This window comes from Myotis nattereri (genome assembly GCF_964212035.1).
Source record: "Myotis nattereri genome assembly, chromosome: 2".
In the NCBI taxonomy this organism is placed as follows: Eukaryota; Metazoa; Chordata; class Mammalia; order Chiroptera; family Vespertilionidae; genus Myotis; species Myotis nattereri.
Window position 1 is genome coordinate 144,272,290 of NC_138076.1, and position 21,837 is coordinate 144,294,126.

General features: G+C 38.2%; 1 protein-coding gene and 1 long non-coding RNA gene across 3 annotated transcripts in view; one reads left to right on the forward strand and one right to left on the reverse strand.

Moving 5' to 3' along the window:
- CAPS2 (calcyphosine 2) overlaps positions 1–21,837 on the forward strand; it is a gene marked incomplete at its 5' end in the record, with an annotated part of 51,303 nt that overhangs the window by 20,618 nt on the left and 8,848 nt on the right. For both annotated transcript variants that reach the window (XM_081083393.1, XM_081083394.1), the window contains 6 exons: positions 8,959–9,033; positions 10,126–10,221; positions 10,310–10,403; positions 14,627–14,745; positions 15,917–15,993; positions 17,644–17,798. In XM_081083393.1, the coding sequence (XP_080939519.1) occupies positions 8,959–9,033; positions 10,126–10,221; positions 10,310–10,403; positions 14,627–14,745; positions 15,917–15,993; positions 17,644–17,798 (616 nt within the window). The remainder of the gene's footprint in view (positions 1–8,958; positions 9,034–10,125; positions 10,222–10,309; positions 10,404–14,626; positions 14,746–15,916; positions 15,994–17,643; positions 17,799–21,837) is intronic.
- Positions 5,380–21,837, reverse strand: part of LOC308513399 — a 66,470-nt gene continuing 50,012 nt past the window's right edge. The window contains exons 2-3 of the long non-coding RNA XR_013995536.1: positions 10,785–10,900; positions 5,380–6,424 (exon numbers count right to left, since the gene is read on the reverse strand). This is a non-coding gene — a long non-coding RNA (uncharacterized lncRNA). The remainder of the gene's footprint in view (positions 6,425–10,784; positions 10,901–21,837) is intronic.

Here is a 21,837-nt window from a genome sequence, read left to right on the forward strand (position 1 = left end):
TATTGGTCATCTAAATATATTCTTATATGAAACTTCCCTTCAAATCTATTGGGTTATCTTTTTCATATTGGCTGTGGAACTTATTTATACATTCTAGTTACAATTCCCTTTTCAGTTGTATTTGCTGAACATCTATTTTCCTACCCTGTGGTTGCCTTTACATTCTCTTGATCAGAGTTCTTAATTTCAGTTTGCCATTCTTTCCATTTGTTGTTAGTGTCCTTTGTGTATTATTTTTTAAATATATTTTTTATTGATTTGAGAGAGATAAAGGAATGGAGAGGGAGAGAGCAGGAGAGAGAATAATCCATGTATGAGAGAGACATTGATTGGTTTCCTCCTGCATGCCCCTTACTGGGGATTGAGCCTGCAACCTGGGCATGTGCCCTGGCCGAGAATCAGCCGGTGACCTCTTGGCTCATGGGTCAATGCTCAACCAAATGAGCCACACCATCGGGGCTTCTCTATCTTCTTTAAAAATTTTCTGCCAACCATAAACTCATTATCTCTCTGACTTTTAATGCCATTTATCAAGTTGTTATAAATTCATGGTAGGCTTCTAGGCTTTTTCTTTGGTCTCATCTATCTGTAATATATTTTTGCACCAATATAATTCTATCTTTTTTATTGTTGTTGTTGTTAATTCTCACCCCAGGATATTTTCTTCCACTGATTTTTAGAGAGAGTGGGAGGGTGGTGAGGGAGGGGGAGAGGGAGAGAGAGAAACATTGATGTGAGAGAGACACATCTATTGGTTGCTGTCGAGTAAGACTCCTTCCACGTTCTGCATGGAGTAGGGTTCAGTATCTGAAAGAGGAGCCACACAACAAATGAGAGAAAAAGACACGAGATAATTTTGTAATATTGGGGGACCAGGCGGCAGGTCCCAAAGGACTTCCTCCGTGCTCAGGCCTCACCAAGCTTTTATTGATCTGGGATGCACCCATAGCATAGCCCTTAGGCAGGTGACCCCCTAGTAACAAGCAGACTAGCCTATCAGCAAGGATTTACATAATAATAAATGGGGGAGTAGTTTCAGCTACCACTGTCTGGACAAACAGAGGTGGCACCTAGCTCAGACCTTTGCTAGAGCTTCAAAGGCACCCAGCCTTCAGGAGGTTTTGGGGAGTTCTCTATCTATGCTTATCAGATAGTGAAGGCAATAAACAGTTTCCCACATCTCCCCCTTATTTTTTCTTTAAAAATTAATCAAGTCCCAATTTCAATGTCCAAAAGTTCTGAGTCCATGTTTCAATGTCCAAAAGTTCATGTGTACATGCCAGCAATGAAATGCTGGTTCTGGATGGTGGAAAATGCAGGTCCGGTCCTTTCTGGTCTGGTCCTGGGCACCCTGCAGCACCGCACAGCTACTGACTGCTAGCATGGCAAGGCGTCTTCCACCATCTCCATCTCTGAACTGTCTCTCCTGTCTTTGTGGCTGGAGCAGTCGGTCAGTTTCTCTCTGGTATCCCTTGTTGCAGGAATCCACATGGTCTAGGAGTTGTTCTCTGAAAGTATACAAACATATTCTCGACCAAAGGTTAATAAAGGAAATTTTACTTGGGGAATCCTTTTTATATTTGCCCAAATGATTTTCCTTTGGCTTATTTTGACACCACATATGTTTTTCATGGGTGTCTTGCTGTTAGCATTACAAAATGAAAAAAAAAATTTTTCTAGATGTAATTTAGTTACAGGATATTTTTCCTTACATGGTATTCTTCCACTATCCCCCTTTTTTGATTTAATTAGGAGGCGTATAGAAAAATTTTTTAATGCAGTCTAGATAACTTTAAATTTTTAGTTTTTCTGCACAAAAATATGACTGCTTTAGGTTCATTGCATGTTAAGCAATTTTACCATGAAATGAAAATTTTGGTTAATACTATATGAATAATTACTTATTTCAAGTTAGCCAAATTTAATTAATTTGAAAACTTGACAACTATTTTACTTTCAAATTTAATATTCTAACAATGATCTTAATTTACACTGTAAATATTAATGAAAAGGATCACTTTACATCCTTGTGAAGGCTCTGAGCATTCCTGCTGTTAGGCTAGATTTAGACATAGGTTCTGTTAGCCAAGCCTCTGTTTATCTGGATTCTGATTTCAGCTGGACCAAATCTCTTCTGTTATTTGGTTCCTGATCTGGGCTGGGCATGGAGAGCAAGAAGCAGCCATGGGGACAGGAGACCTTCCTCAGAAGGGGCAAGTGTTCAAGCCCGTGCACCATTGGGGGGGTGGGTCTGTGCCCCACCTTTGTTGCGCCCCAAGTTTTCTCCTACTGGCCCCCGGCTGTGCCTGGCTTAGGTCGCCCCACCCTGTGGGGTCTTACCCGTCGTTGACTACCAACCATCTCTGGGCCAAGTAGGGTGATGTGAGGTTCATTTCTGTCTCCTTGTTAACCTATGTCCCTCTGGCCTCCATGCCCAGCAACTGCCTTTGGATCCCCTCACCTGCTGGCAGGGCCCCAGCATTGATCATAGGGAACCCAGGTTTCTTCTCCAGAGAGGGCCCAGCTTACGCCATTGGGCAAGAGACAGATCCATGGTACTAGCTTTTCATGATCACAGCTGAACAGAGAGCTCAGGTAAACAGCTGTAGGCAATTGGATTCCTCTTGGCAAAAAAAGTCAAGATAGGTCAATACAGAATGCTTAAGTGCCTTCCCAGGAGGGAATAAATCCCTTCATGTCAAAGAATTAATTTGTAAGTTTGTTTGGGATAAATGCATAATATACTGTTGTAAAGCATCAAAAATTATTAATAAAACTTGTAGAATAATACCATGTAAGAATATTCTTTGTTCTAGGTCATGACAACTTAATTTTAAACTGGCTGTCTCAAGGTTTGGAATGAGGAACCTAGTTTAAAAAAAAGAAATTTATAGAAGCAGAGACAGTATGCTATCTAAATTACAGTTCTGGGTCTCCAGAGCACTGAGTTGACACGCTAACTGGAGCCTTCTGACTTTGGGATAGCTATGATGTCCTTCCCAGGTAAAGGAAAAATGTGCCTTCTAAGACATATGAAACCATAGTTTTTACCTGAATTAATTGTTACCATACTTCACTTTACCGTGCCCCAGGTGGTCTCTGGGCTGTTGGTTGTCTGTTTTGTCTTCCTCCTGCTGGATTACACTTGGAGAACTTTAACTTAAAAAAGAAAAACCTTTCTTTTTTACACCAAGTAACTATAAGGTTACTTCTTGGATGTTGACTGATAGTGCCACAAGGCCATGTATTTCAAGTCAAAGTCATTAAACATTTATGGTGACTGTACTTATTTTCAGATTTGGTATTTTAACAGCAAATCATTAGATTATCCTGTAAATATTAGTGGAAGATATTTCAAAATATTAAAATTTCTCCTTTTTATTAAATTTAAAATAATATTTTTAAACAGCATTCCCTTTCGGCTTATTTGCATATACAGAGGGATCATGGGAAGCCTTCAGTAACTTTTTCAGAAGAATTTACTTTACTAGGATTCAATTGCTTACAAAGATTAGTAAATTTAGTAAAGTTTTATGTCTGATACACAAGGTGCAAATGCTGCTTCACCTCCAGCCTAATTTAAAATGCAGCGGTGAGGAGCTTTTAAATAAAAGACATTGCTAGTTTAAATAAAGACTTTGCTGCTAATAAATCAATTCTTTCTTTTATTTGGCAGAAATTCCTTATACAACCAAGCATATTATATTTTAAAATGTTGCACTCGGGAAAAACCTCCAAATACATATCTAATTAAAACATTTTCAACACTTTTTAAACAGTTCTCAACATAATAGGATCTAGTCTTGACCATGGAATCAATTACTCTTAATTTGTTTATGATATATGCATAACTGTGGTTCTACTGAGAATTTAAGATATCTTTTAAAAATGTATCTACAAGCCTTTTAAGAAATATGAGCTCTATTGTCGGCCCTTATAAAGCCAACTGCTCAAAACATTGGTCTATCATACCACTGAAATTATATTAAGACCATGATTGCTAATTTATTAAGCATTAAAAATATCTTCTTAAAAATAGTATTAAATAAATCTGAGAGGCAAGCACACTTTCTGCCTCATCCGCATTTCCTCAGTAAAACTCCGCCTTAAAACTCCACCCCTGAAATCCCATCCTGCCTCAGTGAGCAGACATTCCTTTTGTGATTGGCTAAATCAGAGGGAGGGGCCTTGGCTGTTCCAAGATGGCAGCCCCCAGGGGGAGCGGTGAGCCATGCGACCAACATGGCAGCTACCAAGTCAGGCAGCCCAACATTGTGGCTGTCTAAACTGTTCTCTGACAGAAAAGATGATTTCCTTATTCTCACAATAAACAAGGGAAGAGCAAACCAAAATCCCTAAAAGATAGATGGCCAACATTATATTGTAGACAAACAGAAATCTCATTAGCTGTTTATACCCTTTATAATTATCTTAAAGAATATTAATCAAATTTAAACTGGTTTTTGTATTAAAAATTTCAGTTGAGATCACAAAATTAATCCTCTTTTTTAAATCAGACCAAGAAGTAACATATTTTGAATTCCTAATCATTTAAGAGAAAACACATTTTATTTTTTCAAAAACAAGTTATACATTAGATATTTAATTAATTTTTCCTGATTCAATTTGCACTGTAAATTTTCAGAGCTTTAAATCTTAGGTAGCAAATTAAATACTTAGCATTTTTCAAATCAATACTTTTACATTTAAGGATACATTTCAAATAAAATATAAGGCATTTTCAATTAATAGATTAACTTCTATCTTCTAGACTTCATACTAGGCATACTCAGATCAACATTTCAGTATTATAAATCTCAATACTTTTAGATGATTTGAACTTAAAAGTTTTAAGTTTTCAGCCAATAAAGCCTGGCATAGCTGCTTAATTTCAAAATGGTCACAATTTTCCTGCTGGGGAAGTCAAGAAGCAAACCATAGCTATTCACATGTAAACTTGACTATCAACTTCCTGGTGGTACTTGCCTCAGGGCGGGAAATTTCAAAAGCTACTTTAGATCACCTTGGGAAACCAGCCTGTATTTCTTTCTCAGGTTCATCTCCACCATTTTTAAGGCCAAAACAGTCTTGGGTTTTTATTCTGTACACAGCAAAAGGTCAAGTTCAGCTCAAAACTATGCGCACTCGTTTTTAAACTGGCCTTTTCCCTTTACATGTGCACAGAAATCCCGGATGCATTTATAAATTTGTAAAAGCTTTTCAATTACAAGAAGGACTTTAATTTTAGAATACTTGGGGAGGGGGCATCCACACTGGATCGCCACGTGCTCCTTCTTCCCTTTCCCCACATCCTGCTTTTGGGGGAAGTTTCAGCAAATGACTCAGATGGCGTATTTTTCCCAAAGTCATGCTTAATAGAAAACATTTTAAATTTTTCCCTATTTCGCTTTCTAAAGTCATGGCTAGCACCCAAGCTTATCTTAGCCAAAGTTTGGTGTTACAAACATGTTCTCTGGTAATTTTTAAATAAAACATTAAGTAATCTCATTGTGGGAGAGCTTATAACTCTGCCTTTTCCTGCCACCTTCGAATCTCTCCACACCAGAGGCGGACTCGGCAGCAGGGTTTCATTTCTTATTACAGATTTTAGATTCCAAATACAAATTAAGATTTTAATTTGGACAAGAAACCACATTAAGATGACCATGCCACTCTTTTTTCAGCCTGATTTTAAAAAGTACCTTTTAATATTCCAATTTCTTTATAAGTTGGCCTTTTTGCATAGGTGAATTCTATTAACGGCAAATTAAACATATCAGGATTAGGACATGGAGGTAGAGGGTGCCATGAAGGCCATTCCTCCCATTTTTTCTTTTCTTTCTGTTCCTCTTAAGGAGCAGATGGTGCAAGGGGAGGAGATTTATCCTCCTTGACCTCTCCTAAAACCTCTAGGAAATGAAATGCCGTGTTCCACAAGGGGAAACAATTTTGGGCAAGTTCTGATTAACTTTTTGGCAAACTTTTATGATCTAATGTACCTTTTTCAAGAAACCAAGGGTTATGTTCTATAATAACATGCAAAAACTGTAAAAGATTACCTTCTAAAATTTTAATACTTTAAACATGCAAATCAAAAGTCTATAATAAAGTTTCTTACTTTTTTAAAAGCCAAATATACCTTTTTAAAGCCGAATCTACTTTTTTAAAGCCAAATCCTGCCCCGTTTGTTAGCCTGGTTAAGAAAACATTCCCAGTTTACTTACAGACCCGGGCTTCTGTAGTTGATCCTGGGCATTGCTTGCGGTAGACTTCCCCTCACCTTTTTTTCGGTGAGTTTTCCACACCTTTTCGGTGAAAACTTCCTTTTCTCGCTCCAGCAAGACCTGCACTTCCAGATTACCCGTTGGGCGCCAGATGTTGAGTGATACTCCTTCCACGACCCGCGTGGAGTAGGGTTCGGTATCTGTAAGAGGAGCCGCACAACAAATGAGAGAAAAAGACACGAGATAATTTTGCAATATTGGGGGACCAGGCGGCAAGTCCCAAAGGACTTCCTCTGTGCTCAGGCCTCACCAAGCTTTTATTGATCTGGGATGCACCCATAGCATAGCCCTTAGGCAGGTGACCCCCTAGTAACAAGCAGACTAGCCTATCAGCAAGGATTTACATAATAATAAATGGGGGAGTAGTTTCAGCTACCACTGTCTGGACAAACAGAGGTGGCGCCTAGCTCAGACCTTTGCTAGGGCTTCAAAGGCACCCAGCCTTCGGGGGGTTTCGGGGAGTTCTCTGTCTATGCTTATCAGATAGTGAAGGCAATAAACAGTTTCCCATAGTTGCCTTCTGCATGCACCCAGACCAGGGCTGGGGATCAAAGCTGCAACACAGGTATGTGCCCTTGACCAGGAAGCAAGCCCATGACCTTTTGGTGCAGGACCCGAAGCTGTTTCCATTGAGCCACACTGACTAGGGCTATAATTCCATCTTAATTAGTATTGCTTTATATTAAATACCTGCAGCTTGTTTATCTTCAATATTGTCTTAGCATACTGAGCCCTTTTCTCTTTAATAGAAATTTTGATTAAGTTAGTTTAGTTCTATGAAAAATTCTATGGGGATATTGATTAGAATTATTGAATTTACGGACTTCACTCCCTCCCTTTTTTTATTATTCCCAATAGAAGAGGAGAAAATTCTGCTTTATAGAGTTAGAAGCAGAAAATTGGCATGTCTTCTCATCTCTTCCTTGGGAATCAGCTGTCTGCAGAAGTACACATTCTGTTCTATGCATTATATTTTACAAGTACCTCCCCAACGGGAATGAGTGAATTAGTCTGTTAAATTCTAGCATCAAAGACTTAACTTCCTGTTGCTGTATTCTTAAACTCAATCAATAATAAAATTCATATTTTGATCTTAACCTGCTTAATTCTTATTTCTGTATTGGTTAAGAACTTGGGTAGGTTATTGGTACTGCTTATCAGATACCTAAAAGCCCAATATGGAACTTTCCATTAATAATACAGATGCCTGTTTACTTCTTTTATGTTTTCACGGAGTCACTAGACTCATTGAAGCTATTACTTCAACTTATCACTGTTATACTGAGTTCTGTTCACCTTTGAGAAGCAATATAATGTAATGGCTATGAGCAAGATTTTTTTTCTAGCTTTGCCATGTACTAACTGTATGTCTATGTAAAATTTACTTGTGAAATGGGGATAATAATAATTACTTCACAGAGTTATTGCAAGCATTAAATAAGCCAATACACACTGAAGTGATTTTAATAATAGTGTCTAGGAAGTTCTCAATAAATAGTAACTATTATTAAAGCTGTTATTTTCTCAGCATTTAGAGTTGTTTGTGGCACATAATGGGCATTCAATAAGCACATTAATACTAATGGATTAAATTGAATTGAGATGATCAAGCTTTTATGGCTCTACCCTGTGTTCACAAACTCATTTGGTCTACTGCCTCTTGTTGGCTGTATCTTGTTTACCTTTCATAGAGACCTAGGTTTTATAGAAATAAAACATTTGAAGATCTTTATATCCCTTGCTATTTGCATTGTTGCAATGTTATTACACCTGCAGGATATATCATAAGACTATTTAGGAAGGCGATTAAAAATATATCACTGAATCTTAAGATTTCTTAACATAGAGATTATTGGTAGTAGAGTGCCAAAGTGTGTACATTGGTGCTTTGCTTCATATTATTAAACAGAACTTTAAGAAGAGCAATCTTTGTGAGATCACTCAGTGCTGTCTGAAGGCCATAAAGATTAAATGTCTGATCTGAGGTCTCATAGACCAATTCCAAGGCTAAAACCTCATCGAATTCTCTTTTGCACTCTCCTGGATTTTGGTAAGAAATGTTTTGAGCTACCCCTACTGGAAACCTGACTGCTAGTGACTTAAACAAGTCAGGATTTATTTTTTATTTTACTTCAGTAGCTCAGAAATGGCACAGCTCTGGGCTGACTTTTTCCAGCTTTGATTGGCCTTTCTGACATGGTTGCTTGATGGCTATAGTGGCTCCTAGTGTCATATCCCTGCCACGTTCACAGTCAGGAGCTCTTCCCATGCCACTCTCTTATCCGGACAAACCAGTCTTTCTTGGAAGTTTATTGGTAGAACTGGGCTGCTCGGTCACGTAAAATTGAAGAGGCTAAGAAAGCAAATTCTATGGTGGAAGGAAAACAAGGAGAATAGGGTTAGAAATGCCGTCGGGTTAGCCCTGCAGCAGTGCCAGTCACATAGCACTATGCTACTGTACATTCTAACATAAAAGTTGTTCGTCTTACGTGCCATATTTTAGGTTTATACTTATGTGTCTGCTGCAATGATCAATCTGGAAAAAAGAGGTTAAATGGTCATCTTAATGCAATTTGTGCATTTCAAAACATTAACAACTTTTTTTGTACTTTTATTGTTTATATCAAATGTATGTAACTTTAAAATCATTGTTGACAAATGTGTTTCTTAACAGGATAAAAACACATTCTACATTAACCGAAAATATGCTTTCTCATAAAGTACAATTTGACTGTAGGATCATATCAAGGTAATTATAATTTTATTAAACTTTTAAATCTTATGATTATAAAATGTATCCTATTTTCAAATAGAAATGACAATAGTGAGATTAGTTAAATTTGTCACAAACAAGTGAAAATGTGAATTGAGAAAAAACATTTTTAGGTAATATATATCGATCTGTTATAAAAATTATAGGAAGTATGAACCTAACTAAAAGCATTTCAATTAGAAGTTATTTAAAATGTGATTTTAAAATGTCTTTCGAAAAGAAATACAGAAGTGAATTTTTAAAAGGTATATATTACTACCAGAAGATTCTAAGCCATTGAAAAAATAACCTTTATGTAAGCTGCTTTATATAATTTCATGTTAATGGCTTAAGTTAGAGTAGATTATTGATAGATGCAAGAAGATGACAAAGTAGATGATTCTTAACTCTCTTTCGCTGTCTTATAAACTTCCAGTAAAATGTAAATGCTACTTGATATTCTTTGTGTACACTACTGGTAAAGTCTTTTTTTTTTTTAACTATCATGTTTGTTTAATGATTTTAAACTTTTTTGGACAAAGGGTAATAAATGCACATCCTTGATTGGCTTCTTGAAAACTCAACATTTTTTTAAAGATCTTTCACTTTACCTTAAAAGTCTATATCAAATTAGTAATCTGTTTATCCATGTTCATATCAGTGTAAGCTAAAGCTTTTTCTCCATCCAAATCTAACTAAAATGGGCACTGCACAAGCTGTGGCATGTTCTTCCCGTGGCTTCCCCTCCAGTGGTCGGCAAACTCATTAGTCAACAGAGCCAAATATCAACAGTACAACAATTGAAATTTCTTTTGAGAGCCAAATTTTTAAAACTTAAACTATATAAGTAGGTACATTGTTATTAACTTAATTAGGGTTCTCCTAAGGCTTAGGAAGAGCCACACTCAAGGGGCCAAAGAGCTGCATGTGGCTCGCAAGCCGCAGTTTGCCGACCATGGCCCTAACCCCTGCTCATTGCCACACACTCCAGGGAGTTAATATCATTCCTCTGACGAGATGATTTTAGTTTATTATTTAATTTGAAAGTGTTCTTATTTGAAAACTTTTGATATTATTCTCTTTTTCTAGAAATGGACGTGATGCTTGCAGAGAGCTGGTTGGGTTCTTTTTTATTCATGATCAGTCCCTTACAATTTACGAATATCGGCAATTTGGGAAAAATAGGTATGCCATAAAGCATTGTTACATTTCTCAAGATGACTACTTCCGAGAGAAGCTGACTAATTTCACATTCTTGTCATTTAACTTCTAGAACAAATGTGCTTCCTTTTATTAAAAAAAGCACTTATAGTCATCAGTGTGGGCGAAGAAAAGGCAAACAATACCAACTTGGCGATTTTTATATTGTAAGTTTGTGTATGTGTACAAAGGTTTAATTCCAGGTGTTGGATTTTGTGGGTCCTGTGGGGCTGGAGGAGTGGGCTTCTCTTCTTAGCTGGTTCTCCTTCCTGAGCAGGGGCATTTATTTGTGTGAATGGCCAATGGTTGGTGTTTCCCTGAAGGTTCTGCCTCTCAGTCTCAGACCCCAGTGCTCTGAATCGAAGCATAGCTTTTATTCCCTGTAATGTTACCTCTGCCCCCACCCAAATCCACAATGTAAGCCGCGAAGAGCTTATTTCTTGGTACTTTTAAAGGCTTTCCAGGGCCCTAGCATTTTGCTCAGTGGTTAGAGCTTCTGCCTCCAGAATGAACCTGTCTCAGGTTGGATTCTAGTCAAGGCCACCTACCTTAGTTGCAGGCTCAATCCCTGGCCCTGGTTGGGGCACGTGCCAGATGCAACCAACTGATGTGTCTCTCTCACATTGATGTTTCTTTCTGTCTCTCCTCCTCACTTCTACTCCTTCTAAAAAAAAAAAAAATCAATGGAAAAAATATCCTCAGGTGGGGATTAAACAAACAAACAAACAAACAAAGGTTTTACAGGGCTGTGCCACTGGGCTAGGGGCAATGCTCCACCTAAAACAGGCTTATCTTCTGGGGACACGTGGTTTTTCTCCACACAGAGGGGTAGTTGGCTCTGGAACTGTCATATATATGATTGTCAGTTTATCTTTGTGATTTTCCACCTCATGTAACTCCTGGCATATGTTGTATCACAAGGAATTCCTAGAATGGGTTGATAATCTATAATAATAGAAGTGTAATATGCTAATTAGACTAGATATTCTTCCAGATGAAGCCGTGGCTGCTAGGGAAATCCGGGTCCCAGGTCCCAGAGGGAAGCCGGTGCCAGTAGCTGGGGGAAGGAAGGCCTATTCTTGCATGAATTGTGTGCATTGGGCCTCTAGTAGATAATGTTACAAATCTGTATAGTGCTCCTATATTTTAAATCATTATATTCACGCTAGAGGCCTGGTGCATGAATTCATGCATGGGTGGGGTCCGACTGGCCCACCCCAATCAGCGTTGGGGGGGGGGGAGTGATCGGGGGCAGGACCAGTTGGGGGGAGGGGCCTCAGGCGGTTGGCCAGACAGCCCCACCCCCTGATAGAACTCCTGGTGGAACTCCTGGTTGAGGGGACAATTTGCATATTAGCCTTTTATTATATCGGACTAGAGGCCTGGTGCACAAAATTAGTGCATGGGAGTGTGTCTCTCAGCCCGGCCTGCACCCTCTCCAATCTGGGACCCCTCGGGGATGTCCGACTGCCTGTTTAGGCCTGATCCGATAGCCCCCAACTGCCCTCCCCTGCTGGCCTAATCACCCCAAACTGCCTTCCCCTCCTGGCCCAATTGCCACCAACTGTCCTCCCCTGCTGGCCTGATCACCCACAACTGCCCTCTCCTGCCACAACCCGCCTTTTCCACCAGGACCGGCCTCCTCCACACCGCATGGAGCCATGGGACCCCCAGGCCTCACTGCGCAGAGTGGCCACCAGCCCCGCCTTTGCTGTGCACACGGCCATCTTGTGGTGGCCATCTTGTGACAACGTCACGCGCGAGGGCGCGAGGACCACCTAGGTTTTTATTAGTTTAGATGTTATCTCATGATTACAATGCAGCACTATCCACCGTGATCATTCATGTAACAACTACCGTATATTCATAGGCTACGCATTAGAGAGAGCACAGTGGGTAAGTCAGGCCCATTCCCTGCTTTTGTTGAGTTTAGTCTAATGGGAAACATTGTCAGATAGGAGGGGTAATAATTTAGATTTGTGGAGTCAAAGAAGGCTTCATGAAGAAAGTGCCATCTAAATTTCACTAGAGGAGGAGTTAACTAGATTGGATAGGGAGATAGGAGAGGTGAGGGAAAGTCTGTCTGGAGTATAGAGTTCAGGATTGGTGTTGTCAAGAATGAGTCAGAGCTTACTAACAGCAGCCTCTGTTAAAGAATTACCTAAAATGTGTTGGGTTCGATTCTGGCTCAGGGCACATGCTGGGTTGTGTACTGAAGGTAACTGATTGATGTTTCACTCTCCTTCTCTCCCTTCCCCTCTCTAAAAATCAATAAAAAAACACATATCCTCCAGTGAGGATTTAAAAATAAATAAATAAATAAAATGTGTTGGGGAGTCATTGAGAGATAAGATGTGGATGGAATGTGGAGAGAGAGGTATAAAGAACCAGATTGGATTGAAATACAGAGATTTAGGAAGGAGGTTATGACAACCTGAAGTAGGCAGGTGGCTGTGTCTGTGAAACTAATTAGAAAAATAAAATGAAAAATCCTCTTTAGGAGGTAGAATCAGTAAGATGTAGTGACTGTCAGGTGAGGACAAACTTTACATCTTAAGCTGGGATTAAATAGAATATACACGTATCACTCAAGTCTGCCTCTTGAGATCTGAAGAAAATCAGCTCCGACTCCCACTTCACAACCTGCGGAAAGGATGTCTAATGCCTACCCCACGACTGAAGTTACCCCTGGCTCTGAGTGCTATCTCCAATAACTTAGTGTGGTTTATGATTTATTCTACCATTCCTGTTCTATGTCACTTGAAGCAGATGTGGAACTCTGCTCCCTTTGATGATTTCCATCAAAGAAAAGAAGAAGAAAAGGGAGAGAGCGGCAGAAATCTGCACGCAAATTTGATGCTTTGTGTGTATGGCAGACAATTTGAGAGGGACATGGAGGGAAGTTAATATTGCAGCAGTGTCAGCAGCTTACAATTTATTAGACATTCTTATTCTTAGATATATGTCCCTTGAGTATTTCCCATGGTAAAGGCACCTCCTCTTCAATATTCTATTTTTGACTCCTCCCATCTTTTTCTCCTCCCTTCAATACTCCATTTCTTTATGCAGAAATTTTCTACCTTGTCCTTTATTTTGGGGGTGGGGGTGTTCTTCTGATTTCCAGATGTTACTCTGGAACTTTTCTATATGCCCCACCAAGGTCTTTTCCTAAACACTTCCTAAAAGAAATTTTAGTGCCAGCTATTAAAATAATAATCAAATAAACACACACATGCCCACAGGCACACATGTGTAAAAAGTGTACTCACATATGTTCATTCATATGCATGAATGTATAGCTTCAGATTCACGGACACAGATCACATGGATGTAACCTATGCACACATGAATACATACACACATTTGCTTTGTATGTACGTTCTTATATGTATAACCCTACTACCCAACCCACATAGTCTCTTCAACTGCTTATTATGATTTGAAAAAGCATTTATATACATCCTATATAATAAAAGGCTAATATGCAAATTGACCAGAGGAACGACTGGTTGCTATGACACACACTGACCACCAGGAGGCAGACGCTCAATGCAGGAACTGCCCCTTGGTGGTCAGTGCACTCCTACACGGGAAGCGCTGCTCAGCCAGTAGCTGGGCTCAAGGCTGGTGAGTGCAGTGGTGGTGGCAGCGCTAAGGACCACTCAGCAGGCCGGGCTGAGGACCTCTCACCTCCCGTGCACGAATGTCGTGCACCAGGCCTCTAGTTTCAAATAAAGGAGGAAGCACATAGAGTTACAAGTTTTCTTAAGTAAATGCTCCAGGAAAAAGGAGAGGAGAGAAACCTCTTCCATTATTTTTAAGAGAGAAAATTAAACTTCCCATCTGACTATATTTATATGAGTGACTTAGAGATCAAAATACTAACCATTTTCTGAGTAGGTTAAGTATATTTGATAGGAATATTTTATTGAAGCCTGTAAGTTCAAATTAGGTTAAAAGTAGGTTTTATGCTTATGTGATGTTTGTTATCAAAAGACTAGTTGAAAAAGTGTGATTGATCTATCACAGTTCATCAATTTGCAGTACACCTTTCTGGGCATCAATAGCTGTATTTTCATTTGAATAATTTGTCATTTCTTCCTAAGATTCTTATGAAGATCGAGTTCTTATATTATGTTTCTACACGGATTGTTAAATAGATGATTATTCTAATTCAGAGATTGATTGGGAGATTAGTTCCTTTATTTTCCTATATTATTAGTTGAAGCCTGTGTGACTTCTAAATGGTCTCTAAAATGCTTTTTAAAAATCATTATAAAAGTATACCATGTCACATAGTCAAAATTGAATACTTAAAATTAGTATTAGTTGTATTTTACTTCTTTTAGGCATTATAAGTTTTAAATAATTCATCTGTTAATTTTTTTAGGGTGCAAACTTGACATTTTTAAGTTCTGATCATCTCAGACTTCCAGAAAGCATAAAAGAAAACACATTACTTATCCTTCGAGTCACAAATATTGATCGGGTAGCTTCGGATGATCTCAGGTAAGTCACACATGCATTTGTCATTTTGAAGGAAAGTGAAAACACTGTTATTTATTATCTTAAAATTAAATTCAATTCCAAAGCATTTTGACTTAAGTTAGATTTATATTTTTTAAAACAAAGCATAACCATATCTGTCTATTTTATTTACCTCACACTCCATGTGTGGAAACAGTTACAATCAAGCCATGAACAAAAATGTCCCATTTTATGTTGAAGAATCTGTATTAATTGGCCTTTGCTATAACACTTCTATTTTATAAAATGCTAAGACAGAAATAACATTTAAAAGATGAGATACAGCACATCACACTATAGCAGTGATGGCGAACCTTTTGAGCTCAGCGCATCAGCATTTTGAAAAACCCTAACTTAACTCTGGTGCCGTGTCACATATAGAAATTTTTTGATATTTGCAACCATAGTAAAACAAAGACTTATATTTTTGATATTTATTTTATATATTTAAATGCCATTTAACAAAGAAAAATCAACCCAAAAAATGAGTTCACCTGTCACCTCTGACACGTGTGTCATAGGTTTGCCATCACTGCACTATAGTTTAATTTCCCCACATTTTAGTGTGATGTTTTGTTTTTATAGCATTAAAAGTGTCTTGGGTCCTACATGTTACTAGTGTTCATTGATTGCTAATATCCATAATGTAAAAATAATGCTACGAATATAAAAGGCTCTTAAATGAATTGGACTTATGTTAATTATTTTTATATATGCTATTGTTATTGCTGAGTGCTTCTTAGTGGTAAATATAGTGCTATTCTGTGTTTCTTAGTGATAAATAGAATTCATTTTATTGTTTGGCTCAAAGTGAATGCATTTTTTAGTTTTCCAAAATAGCACTTTATACTTTGCAAGGTAAAACTGCTTTTAAATTTAATAGTTTTAATTATTTTAAAAGAACAATGAAATGGCCACAAAAATGAATATAATGTTTAAAGATAATTCTTGGAAGGTTTTAAGGATGTTAGCCCATGATTTAGCATATTAAATCCTCCCAGGTATGAAATCAGCAGGTGGAAGGTGGGACTTGATTAATCTTCTAACTTTGATAGAGTTTCACTGAGCCTTGAGCAGGGAAGAGCTGAGAGTTTCCGCACTCAGAGTTACAAAAGAGATTGTATTTTTTTCATTGTGAACATGTCAATTGCAGAACTGATTCTGTGCAACAGGAGGATGATACAACCAGGCAAGAGGCCAATGATAGGCTGGTCTTCAAAGCCATTCAAGGTCTGTGTCAGTTTAGTATACTCTCAAGTATTTTACATTTTTAACAATTTTCTGTGTAAGTAGTAAAGCAGTATTTTTCAGGTATTTCTTAGTTTTATGGCACTTGACTTTTTTTTTGCAAGTTAATTATGTACATATCCATATATATGGTTTCCCAAAAAATGTATACACATACTTTGAATAATTATAAAGGCAGTTTTTATTAAAATACATTTCATTTTCAAAATTGAGCTATCAGCTGTTAAAGGGTGTATATATTTTTTTTTGGGGGGGGGACACTGTATATGTTTACAAGTATTTTAAAGATTTCTCCTACTTTAATAGTCCTATCTAACTGAATAACTAGTATTATATGAATTATGAATTTAACAACTAGAAAGAACTAGGCAATATGGGTTTATTCATGAACTGAATCAAGTAGCTAACTCTGTAATATAATACTTGTCTTATGCATTAATGATGACATCCAAAAGAGATTTGTAGTAGCTTAGTGTAAAAGAAAAATGCGAGAACGGGAGCCAGGTGTGGTTGGACGCTGTCATTCAATAGACATATAATTGTGTAATTCTCTTGTACCTCTTTCTTCATCCTTCAAATGCAGAAAACAATTGGTTTTATTAACTTTACATAGTTGATGTAATATATGTAGGCTTTGGACACTAACACATATTACAGATTTTATTTCTAGAGCCTAATCTTCTACTACAGTATACTAGGCTCAGACAATTCTTTTGTTGAATTTCTTAGCCTAGAAGTAATCACAGAGAATCATCATATAATTTATGAATTTTGATAAATCCTGATTTATAATTTAAAGATGATCACAGAGTAAGAAGACTAGAAACATTTTAAAGTTGTCGGAATTGGTATTTGAAGTCTCAAATATTCTTGATGCCGTTGTTTGTAAATTGTTTATCCTATCATAGTCAATACAATATTTGTCATTATTGTGTCTAGTGATATTTACTTCCTCTATATATTTTATTTACTATGTTATTAGTAAAGTTCCCTATATTTTCTTGAGATGGCACAAACTGCACTAAGTGAAATCACTGACCCACGAAGAGAATACTAGGGGCCTAGAATATAACTTCTTATGAATTCCTGGAAGAAAGGATTACTTTCAAATGTATCAGTACAGAATAACACTCCAAGCCTTGGTGCTCTTTCGCATAGAAGTTTTAATTTGAAAATTGCAAACTGTTTTAGACATTTTGAACTGATCATCTTTGAGTGACTTGCCTGGTGTCAATTTTGTAATTCATTTGAACAACAAAAACAGAGGAAGGAGATGAAAAAATGTGGGGTTGTTAGATGAAGAGGATGCCTAGAAAACGAAATGTTATTTGTAACATTTAGGTTATTTTCATGCTGATAAAGTGAAACATTGTTTTCCTATATTTAAAAAATAACACTTTCACCACACAGTGGTGCTATAGTTCTGGTATATTTGCATGCAATTTTATATATAACCTTCTTTATTAAAAGGATTCTATTTTTCAAAGTTTTTTTGTCAGTCATACATACAATTAGGTTGACATTACTCATATCAGTTACATCAAGTTTCACTTTCTTACATGAGAGACAATTGCAATTTGATAAATTTGTGAACAGGAGGTGTTAGTTTCCTTCTTTCCTCTTCCTAAACAGATAAGCTAAAAGAACAGCTACATAAAAGAGGTGTCCGTATTTTGACTGCAATGGGAAAATACTTTGAACAACGGGACAAGGAAAGAAATGGACTTTTAGATAAAGCAGATTTTAAGGAAGCTCTAAAAGTCTTTCACTTAGAAATGTCTGAAAAGGTATGCATACAGATACTTCACTGCATGAATGATTTATTATTCTTAGGTGATATTCTTCACTTCTCTACTGAAATTTTAGTAGTTCATTTGTCTCCTTCTTCTTCTTTATGCCCTGTTATTAGTATTAAGCCACTAGGTAATAAGCCCTGTTGATTTTTTAAAATTTCAACATTCATTCCTCTACCATATATATAAGTGGGGTTTCCCCCCCAAAAATGTATACACACTTTAACAGCTGATAACTCAGTTTTCACTCCTTCTCAGGTTTAACTGATTTGAAATAATGGGTGAAGCTAGACTAAGCTCTGAACAAAGAAAATTTACCCTAAAGTGTCTCTAGACTTTTGTTATGGGGATACATAAAATATAGTTTACGGTACAAAACTGGCAATAGTCGATGGATTGAGGGTACATAAATACTTAACAATATGATTATTGATGTTTGGGATTCCATTGCTTTGAGTCATCAGCAGTACCTAGACCAGAATAGTCATCACTTTGAAAACAGGCATTGACCAAAAAAAAAAAAAAATTCATTTCTGTAGATTCTTTTAAATTTTAAAAATGAACTATATGTTAATAAACACTAACTTTCTAATAACTGAAAGTGTGTATACATTTTGGGGGGACACTCTGTATATTAAGAACATATTAACTAGCCATTATCCAAAGTTCTGAAAAGATATGCTCTGTCCTCAAAGGTCTTCACAATAAAAGGATAGAAAGATATAAATGATTACAAAATGACATATGTTAAGTAGAACCTGCTTTCAGAACACATGGGATAAATTTCAAATCAATTTAGGGAAGGAGAGGGAAGATCGTAGAAGGATTCCTGGAGGAGGACATATCCCAGCTGAATTTTAAACATGAGGAATTAACAGACAAGAGGGGAGGGGCGTGGATCAGACAGTGGATCATTCACAGAAAGGAGAAGCGCATGTGAAGGCATGGAGGGGAGAGGGAGTGTGGCCTGTCCAGGAATTACAAATTGTTCATGCCCTCAGTCCCCACCCCCAGAGCCTTCGCACATACTGTTCCCTCTGCTGTGAAGTAATCTTCCTCTAGACCAGTGGTTCTCAACCTTCCTAATGCTGTGACCCTTTAGTACAGTTCCTCATGTTGTGGTGACCCCCAATTTCATTGTTACAAGCTGAACATAATTAAAGCATAGTGATTAATCACAAAACCAATATGTAATTATATATGTGTTTTCCGATGGTCTTAGGTGACCCCTGTGAAAGGGTCGTTCGACCCCAAAGGGGTCGCGACCCACAGGTTGAGAACCGCTGCTCTAGACCTTTGCATGCTGGATTTTCTCATCATTCAGGGCACAGCTTTCTCTACAGAGAGTACAGCCCTGGCACTTCTGTCTGTAGGAGCACCCATCTGGTCCCTGGATCCCTGATCTTCTCTCTATCATTTCCCCATTTTCTTTTCTTTATGCTACTTTTTAAGTATTGTCTGGCTGTGCCTGCAAATGGAAAGTAAACCCCATTAGGGCAGAGGCTAGGGCACTTCTTATTTCTTTATTTATTTTTAGTGATATTAGAGAGGAGAGAGAGAGAGATCTCGACCATGGACTGGTTGCCTCCCATATGCGAGCCCAACCAGGGGCAGAAGTCCCAACAGGGGGCAGGGAGTGAACTTGCAACCCAGGTGCACGCCTTGACCAGGAACCGAACCCGAGACCCTTGGGTACATGAGATGACACTCTAATCACTGCACTATCAGCCAGGGCAACCTTGGTGTCTTTGTCCACAATTACATAGGTAATTAATAACCAAGATAAAACGGGAACCCAGATAATTCAGTCGAGTCTAGTACTCTTTCTTTATATATGTGTATATATTTTTTACTTCAGAGAAGAAGGGAGAGAGATAGAGGGATAGAAACATCAATGAAGAGAGATAATCATTGATCGGCTGCCTCCTGCACGCCCCCCACTGAGGACAAAGCCCCCAAACTGGGTATGTGCCCTGACCGGAATTGAACCATGACCTCCTTCCTGGTTCATAGGTCGAAGTTCAGCCACTGAGCCACACTGGACAGGCAGTCTAGTATTCTTTCTGCATCACCACAATAGTTCCCTTTTTGGTTGATTTGTTAAATTTTTATGATTAGATTCAGGAATAAAAACAAAAAATTATACAAGGCATCTAACAGAGAGAGAAAATTTTATGAGAATATGAGTAAACTTCCCTTTTTCTCATATATTTTAAACATTTCCTGTCCAGTCTCCCCCCCCCCCCCCCCCACACACACACACATCACTGGAGACTGGCCATGCAATGATAAGAAGAATTAAGTGGCTATCAAGTAAGAATATAAACAGAAGCATGGACATATAGAACAGACTGACAGCTCTCAGGGGGAGGTGGGGATTGGATGAATGAAGGTGAAGGGATTAGGCAAAGGACATATATACATCACCCATAGGCACAGACAACAGCATGGAGATGGCAGAGGGAAGGGGTGGTGGTGGAAGTGGGCACAGCTGTAATAATGTAAGATAAAAATAAAGTTAAAAAATCTTAATATTAGAATAACATATAAATACTTAACATATAGAAAATAACCTTTTCTTTTAAAACTTGCTTTGCTAACCACTTTTCTATTGGTTATTTCCAATTTATAATTATTACTAGAGGCTTGACGCACAAAATTCATGCAAGGGGCTCAGCTCTTGCAGCCCTGGCTTTGTTTGGAAGGTTGTCCGGAAGGATGTCCAGTCTAATTAGCATATTATGCTTTTATTAGTATAGATAAAAAATGTTGCAATACATATCTTTGTGCAGCCATCTTTGCACAAATAAGTAAATATATATATGAATCACCTAGAAAAGAAATTAGTATGCACCGTAAATAGCTTAATTTCTATAGAGATACTATCATTGAATAAACCTCAGTTTTCTTCAACTAATTATCATTTTTCATTCTGTACCATATCTTGAAAAAAGAAGGGGGTTATATAAATTTGTTGCCACTTTTTGTAACTTACTCAGGTTTTGAAAATTAATCATTTTAAGCCTCAAGCATTGTCTTTTAAATCTAGCATTCCATGAGTTGGGTTAGCAAATACATTTTTTCCTATCCATATTAGTTATGAGTTCACACTTAAAAGCTCATTTTACAGACCCTTAAGGTCTGTATCATGTATAGGTCATTAAGGCAGAAAAAAAATGTATGGGTTGTTGAGATTTAGTTTTTCTTACTGAAGTTTTATTTGAAAAATTAGGAGGAAGTAGAAGAGAATATTTTTTAAAAATATATTTTATTGATTTTTTACAGAGAGGAAGGGAGAGGGATAGAGAGTTAGAAACATCGATGAGGGAGAAATATCGATCAGCTGCCTCCTGCACGCTCCCCACTGGGGATGTGCCCGCAACCAAGGTACATGCCCTTGACCGGAATCGAACCCGGGACCCTTCAGTTTGCAGGCCGACGCTCTATCCTCTGAGCCAAACCGGTCAGGCAGAAGAGAGTATTTTTTGAGGACCTGTTATTACTGGAAAGGGGACCTGGCCCAAGCGAGTCTGCCTCAGGGCCAGCAGATAGTGTGTGGGTTCTTCACTCCGTGCAGGAAAGATTTTACCACACAAGTCCAGGAGATTTTGAGAGTACACTTACTGCAGCTGGGGGCAGTGAGCCAAGGAGGAGCCTAGGATCCAAGAAGCAGCAGGAGGCTAGGCAGGGCTCCCTGGGGAGTCAGAGGAAAGGGGCCTTGGAGACAGGCTCAGGGGGTTAGCCTGGATGAGCTGGTGCTGCTGCCCACTGCTCCCCTGGTTGCAAGTCTCCTCGGGACCCTTCAAATTCAGGAGATGCATGTCTGAGAGGGAAGAAGCGGGGGAAGCCAAGGTGAGGGCATACTCCCAGGAGAGGGGGTATTCTGGGCCCTTTGTTTTGAGGTTTTTTAAAGGCTGGGCATTTAGGGGAGATCTCAATAGATTATTCATCAGCTTTTCCGGGTGTGTCCTTTCAGAGTCATGGTCTCTACTGATTGGTCAGGGCCAGGGCAGGGGGTTGTTAGTCATCGCAG